The sequence below is a fragment of the Cynara cardunculus genome (assembly GCF_001531365.2).
Source record: "Cynara cardunculus var. scolymus isolate 2C chromosome LG 5, CcrdV1, whole genome shotgun sequence".
Classification (NCBI taxonomy): Eukaryota; Viridiplantae; Streptophyta; class Magnoliopsida; order Asterales; family Asteraceae; genus Cynara; species Cynara cardunculus.
This window is the reverse complement of record NC_037532.1, coordinates 9,570,756-9,577,874: the sequence shown is the minus strand read 5'-3', so window position 1 is coordinate 9,577,874 and position 7,119 is coordinate 9,570,756. Positions and strand designations below refer to the sequence as shown.

General features: G+C 36.0%; 1 protein-coding gene across 5 annotated transcripts in view; it reads right to left on the bottom strand.

Moving 5' to 3' along the window:
• Window positions 1-1,290: 1,290 nt before the first annotated feature.
• LOC112512354 (transcription factor LHW-like) overlaps window positions 1,291-7,119 on the bottom strand; it is a 9,638-nt gene continuing 3,809 nt past the window's right edge. For 4 of the 5 annotated variants that reach the window (XM_025118264.1, XM_025118269.1, XM_025118266.1 and 1 more), the window contains 8 exons: window positions 6,852-6,945; window positions 6,698-6,739; window positions 6,137-6,196; window positions 4,994-6,061; window positions 4,057-4,158; window positions 3,633-3,788; window positions 2,969-3,094; window positions 1,291-1,745 (listed from right to left, as the gene is read on the bottom strand). In XM_025118264.1, the coding sequence (XP_024974032.1) occupies window positions 1,650-1,745; window positions 2,969-3,094; window positions 3,633-3,788; window positions 4,057-4,158; window positions 4,994-6,061; window positions 6,137-6,196; window positions 6,698-6,739; window positions 6,852-6,945 (1,744 nt within the window). In that variant the 3' untranslated portion in view covers window positions 1,291-1,649. The remainder of the gene's footprint in view (window positions 1,746-2,968; window positions 3,095-3,632; window positions 3,789-4,056; window positions 4,159-4,993; window positions 6,062-6,136; window positions 6,197-6,697; window positions 6,740-6,851; window positions 6,946-7,119) is intronic. The other variant, XM_025118267.1, reaches the window with a different exon arrangement.

Here is a 7,119-nt window from a genome sequence, read left to right as displayed (position 1 = left end):
TATGATTTTTCAAATTAAAAAAAATTAAAAATGATTACTGATGAAATTTATTTTGATTAAAAATAAAAAATATATTTTTTAATTAAAATAAATTTCACCAGTAATCTTTTTAAATCTATTTTTTAATTTAAAAACCCACATACATGATATATTTTATTTTTAATTAAAATAAATTTAATCAATAATTTTTTTAGTTTGAAAAATCACTGACAGAATATATTTTGATTTTAATTAAAATAAATTTTCTCAAAAATCTTTTTTAAATGTAATTATTTTTTGTTATATTTGTTTAATTTTATAGATCTAAATGTTTTTTGGTTCAAAAAATGTTTAGAGACTTAATCGTTCAAAATATGAATGTTTATTAGGTTTTTTTTGAACTTTTTCCATTATTTTACGACATTAATCAGTTGTATAGGTCATAAGGATGTATCTAACAGGTTTTAGAAAGTCCAAGAAGTTATTTAACATATTTTGGAATGTCCAATGATTTATTTGTTCCAAAAAATTGTTCAAAGACTTAATCATTCCAAACACTAAAGTCCATCAAGGTTTTTTTAGACTTTTCCCTAACTATAATCACATGCATATGGAGAGATGGTTTTCTCAATTACCTCTAAAATCAATGGCGCATGCTCTTATCATATCTTATAGTGTTTGAACCCTTATTTTACTTTGTTCATATGTTTCTTCATTTTAGAGTTGTTGAGGAACAATATGTTATTTCAGTTTTGAATTTTTGTAATTTGTATTAGTTTATCATCTATAGGTAAATAATATTTGTATATGTGGTGTTAAATAGTACCATACATTTTAACCTGTTATTTGAATGTTCGGTTATTTTAATACATCTACTTGGTAAATATACCAATATAAAATCAATATGTAACTTTCGATTACATCCTACATCTTTTTGGCCATAATCGGTCATATCTGGGACCGGGGACAAACTTAGCCAGTTACGCCCACCAATGCCATAACCGGTTACCTAGTTTCCCCATCTCTAGATCCAGACCTTAACCAGTTTTCAGGTTTTCCTAGCCACCTCTACTCGAAGCCGCCCATTTTTGGCAACAAGGTTGATCCCCAGCTACAAAAGTCTCCTTCCTAGCACACAGAGATCAACCAAAAGAACCGCTCAAGGATGAAAATTTACTAAGAAAAGTCTCCTTGTTTGTTGTGTTGCCATACCAGTTTCTCCTTTGTGACCTTGTCGCCGAAACATTATTTCTTAAACGAAAATAGCAGGTGTACTCCGCTCTACTTGCTAAATAAACCCCTCTTTTTTACATTTTCAACGCCCAAATGATCTGATTTGCAAAAAAGGGAGTTTTAACACCCAAATACATAGAGTTCTTCTACCTTCACAAGTACTAATATCATAAGGTTATGCCATGTACGTCTTTATGCTGCAATTAGGTTTTATGCTAGAAATCAAACCAAACCAAACCAAACCAAACCAAACCAGTAATCTACCACATGTCATGGTCTTACCATATGAAACTAGAAATTTGGTATACAATAACGTCAAAAGAGGGGTAGCTCAACTGTTAAGAGCAACCGGAGGGAGGGTTTGTCTGACTGCTAACTTCAGAGTCCCATGAGATCAGTTAGTTGAGGTTGGCCTGAATACCCATGGTTACCAAACATCAAATTTTGCTAGATATTGGACTAAGTTGTTGCTGCTGCTGTAGAAGCTTCATCAATGGCCAAAAGATGTCCAATCTGTGAAATCCCCTTGGAGCCTGCATATATATATAACCTTAGAAATCAACAAAAAGATGATCTCATAACGTTAAACCCCAAATGACTGGCCTAGCAGTCAATCCTTAGGACATTGGATCCTTTTGTCCGATGTAGCATGAGGTGTTAGATTCAATTGCTAGTAGGTGCTATGAGTTCCTTTCGGATGCATTTGGTACGTAGACGGGACTCGACGGGCAAGAACGAGTAGGCAGGAAGAATTGTACTCCATCCATCCCGAAATAAGTGTCCGCATTTCTATTTTGGTTTGTCCTAAAATAAGTGTCTATTTTCCAACTCTTCCGTTGAATATGAGATGGAGAAATTCGTTACAAATCTATTATTAAGAGTACAATTGTAATTTAGTTAACTAAAAAGTATACAATTACATACTCCGAGAACTGGGTGCCTTTTTCACTGTCGTCATTTATTTTGGGACTGAAGGAACTAATAGTTCTTAGGGTTTTAATTTGACATAAATAATTTAGTAATTTGTCAATCTTGTTTATCTCCCTAAGTTATGTTCCAACCACCGATTTGGGAGGGAATTTTTGTCCTGCACGAGTCTAATGTCATGCCTACGGCTGTAAACGAACCAAACGTTCACCGAACCATTCGGCGGGAAGTTCGTTTATGTTCGTTTATTTAATAAATGAACGGACATGAACATTTTTTTTTTGTTCGTTTAGTTAAACGAACGAACATGAATAAGAGTCTCGTTTGTTCATTTATATTCCTGAACATTCGTTCATTTACCGTTCGTTTATATTCATTCGTTTATGTTCGTTTATATATTAAATTTAATATATAATATTTTATTTATTTACTTTGAATTCAAATAATATTTATTTATGTTCATTTAGCCCGTTTATTTATGTTCGTTTACGTTCATTTAGCATGTTAACGAACGAACATAAACGAAYACGAACAYACCTKATTTCTAAACGAACGAACACGAACACAAAGATTTTCGTTCGTTTACCGTTCGTGTTCGTTCGTTTGTTCGGTTAAGTTAAACAAACGAATATGAACAAGCCTCCGTTCGTGTTCGTTCGGTTCGTTTACAGCCCTAGTCCTGCCAAACATGGGAAAACAAGTTTTTGTTCTGTCAAGTGCACCCGACCCATTGGCCAAAAGGCCTCCATGAACCGTGTGGCTTAATCGGGTCAAAGGTGATGGTTTTGAAAAAAAATCATAATTTTCAAAGTTGAAACAAAGTTCATGCCTCAATAATGTAGCTAGCCCATGTGTTGCCGCAACGCCTCTCCATCACCCCGTTTAAAATGGTCAACTCCAGGCCGTGTATCACCTCAGCAATCTCAAAGAAACGACTGCTCTCATCGCATATCATCTGTTATGAAGCTACCATAATTAGTGAAGCTATACGTTTATAACACTCCATCCCAAAAAATAATCCATGTATTGCTTATCGAGTGTTAAGAGTGAATTTTTTTTAACTTAATACAAAACCAAACAAAACATATATCCGACTAGAAGTAGAGTCTGAAAGCAGACATTTCCTCTCTACCCATTTAGGTAGAGAGGCTGATTCCATGAAGACCACCTACTTAAGATTTTCTTTTGAATTAACAAAAATTATTTTCATTTTTCTTATTCATATCATTACATCATTTTTGTCCAATTTTAATCAAATTACTAAATATTTCCTCTCATGAATTGTTCTTCTCAACATCCTCTTGTCCCAAAATGACAATGTATGTTGGTCATTTTATTTAAATCGGATGAAAATGATGTAATTGATATGATTATGAAGTTATCCATATGTGCTTTTGTTCGAGTGCACAACTAAAAAAGATATGAAAGTACATCAACCACATTTAGCCAAATAGACAAGTAAATATGTATCTAGGAAGTATAAACACACAAACCTCTATAATCATGTGGCCAGGGTATTGAAGATCTTCAACAACTATGGGGCATGTTTTTAGATCACCTCCCAATTCATATGCCCAGCTTGCCCCATTTTGACTACCTTTCTCTTCAGGTGTTGTATTATTCTTCGAACCTGTTCCCACTCCCTGAGACTGAATTAAAAATGAAAGTAAACGACATGTTTGCGAATGAATTCAATTTCTTAGAACAAAACCAAACGACCCCGGTATATCCCACCCAGTCCTGACCTCTACCCCAAAGAGAACATCGGCTGTTTCTCAATTTCTTAGAACGGAAAATACGCTGGAAAGACATTCTCTTCGATTCATTTTCTAACAAGAAACTCAAGTACAGCATGTATACGATGACGTCCATTGACAGATGAGTTATAAAATTTAATAATAGACAACAATCACTTGCCGCTGGTTGGACACACTGCCTCAACTTGATAGCACGATCACCAACGCTTTTTAAAAAGAGCATGTGTTTTACAGTTCGATCCAGCAGACCATCAATGCTACACTGCATTTCAAATGAAAATAAGATGACACAAATGAGCAACTATGTAATTTAACTGAACATCAACAAAATCTTTTTCGAGAACCCCAAGTGGTTGGCCTAGTGATGATTCACTGGGACTGGATGCACTACAAAGCTTCAGGTCTCAGGTTAGATTGGCTGATCCAGGGATTTTGTCGGTAGGGGTCAGAATTTAAACTTAGAAAATTTTGTCCGTCAAAAGAAGAGATATATTTTAAAAAAAATAATAATTATGATATAGAAAAGAAGAAATATAAATTGCACATCCGCCACCGGGTACCACTAGGTATTATCTATCAACTACTTGAGGATCACAGCTGCAAGCCCAAAAGACCAAAAGTTTACCCCGACCATATGGAGGGGTCACTTTATATGGGCCCTGTAAACTAGTAATAGCAGATCTAAAAATTCCAACTTGGGGATGCCCGGCCATAACAAATATAACTTTTTTGGGTATGCACCAAGTATAATAAAAAAATTACAAACAAAATTGATCAAACTTTTTTTGGTCGATATGCATGTGGGTACCAGATTGCTAGATAAATTCATCACTAGCCAAAGGTTCTACATACGAGTAAAAATCTAATGTCCCCAAACTCCATATCCCATCCCTGTCCACCAATCATGTGAGCACACATCATTACTTTATAAAGAAAGATAATAAAAAGATGAATAAATAAATGTATATTAAATAAAATAATGAAGTGTCTTCACATGCTTGGTCGGACAGGTTGGGGACATGGAATTTGGAGACGGGTGATTTTTATTTGCATATATATTCAGAAAAAAAAAAAGTGATGTTTGGGAAAGAACAAACTTTTGCCCCATCTGGAACAAGTTCCCGCAGGTCCTTGAGCCGGTCCTGGATCAATTGCCTGTCTCGAGGCCTAGGCTTCTGTTTAGCACCAGGTTTGCCCCTTCTTTTGCTGGCCACAGATGGTTTTGAACCCTTCCCTTGATGCAACATATCGTAACTATTTTTTTGCTCTTCCTCCTCCGTGAATTCATCAACTACGCCCTCATATGAAATAGCTGAAGGTGAAGAACTATCGGTGTGGTTTTTCACCTTACTAAAAACCGCAGGTGGTACATGGTTACTAAAAAGTGAACTCTCTTCCTCAAAGGCACTTTTTCCATCTACATTTTTCCTTTTTGCCAAAGAAGCAAATTGTCCAAACAGATTACTAAGTGAACTCTCGCCACTGGTTTGGATAGAACAATTCTCACCCAAATGTACCCTTGTAATCTCGTCATCAAAAAGCATTCCATCGGTTTTCTTAGACGATGAGTTGATGAGATCTTTATTACACAATTGGTTTGAGGAGCTGTATATATCCTCACCAATGGAAAGATGCTGGAAAGAATCATCTGTATTGCCCATGAAAGCAGGGCCTAGAGCTTTGTGTAGCTCAGATTCTTCAGGAAAGCTTAAGAACAGGCTAACATCACTAACTAATGGTTGTTTCATCAGTATCTCAGACCTTAAGGGTCCATCAGCATATTCTCCTAACATGCCCATACTTGAATTCACCAAGTTTGTTGATTGATGTAGAGGCTCTGGCAATTCAATAGCACCCATGTGGGCACCTGAAGAAGGTTCAGGGAAATCCTTTCCTGTTAAATGTGATGAATACCAGGTGTCACTAGGTGTTACAAGACTCTTGGTCAATGGTTTGTGCGTTGACCAGTTGACTTTATCAGATATCCCATTTGCAATGGATGATGGGAACTCATCCAAACTTCTCATCATCGTATGCATCAATGATGATGGTGATTGATGTGGGAATTGTTGGTTTGTATCAAAAGCATCAGAATAACCCGTGGCATCTTGATGTGCAATGCACTCTTCTCTAATATAGTTGGCCATTTGTGCATCCTCAGGAAGCTGGAGAATTAAGCATAAATTAATCACTACATGTAATGAATGTCAAAAAATTGTTGGCAGGAAGGAAAAACATACATCTTCCAATGAGCCAAGTTGTAGAACTCCATGTGGAATAACAGGCACCAACAAAATAGTCTGCATGCCAGCAATCGAGGAACTCAGTTAGAAAAAAGACACTTCCACTGTGTTCTCGGAATCTTTTTTTGGAGGAAAAGAAATAAAAGGGAGGAAAATATCATTTATGTTTCCTCAAATGTGGGAAGAAAGGGAGGGAAAGAAAACTTGAATGGAGTCTATGATCTTTTAGGACAAAAATACACTCATACAACAATGTTAAATATTTGTTACTAAAGGGTAGATATATTTGTAAAAGTAACATCTTTCCTTTCCTTTCTCTCCGGTTCAAGAACATGAAAATTTGTTTCAATTCCATTTCGTCCTCTCTTTCAAAACAAGAACAAAAACCTTGTTTTCCTTTCCTTTCTTTTCCTTTCCATTCTTTTCCCTCCCTTCCCTTTCTTTTCTTCTCTTCCGAAATTTGAGAGCAGTGTCAAGGATTTGAAGACATTGCATTCTCAAACTGAAGCATCCATACAGATATGACTCAAGGTTTATCATCCAGTAAATTATGAATACCTTGACACCTGCTGCAAACTGAAATAACCATTCATCTGCATGCTGCCAAACGGAAGGATAAGATGGTAAATTTCCTGTTTGCTATGTTCACAACAACAAATGACTTCAGTTTTTCTCTTTGGGAATCTATCACTTGATGTCGTTTGGAACTCACCTCAGGAATTGATGCAGTGTTGAATTCCTCAGATGATCTGGAATCTGCAAAAACCCAGCGACAGTTCCCCGTGTATGCTACATCACCAATAACCCTACAACAGTTGACAAAACACTATTAGTTTACCCCCATCCTACCCGCTTGAGATTCCAAATGTTATCAATGTCTTTGGATTTGTGGGTTTTCTTAGGGGATGTGTGGTTGGTTTTCCATCAAGTCCTCTATAGAAAAGCTGTCTGTGTGGATTAATTTGTGTGCACAGAGTGGG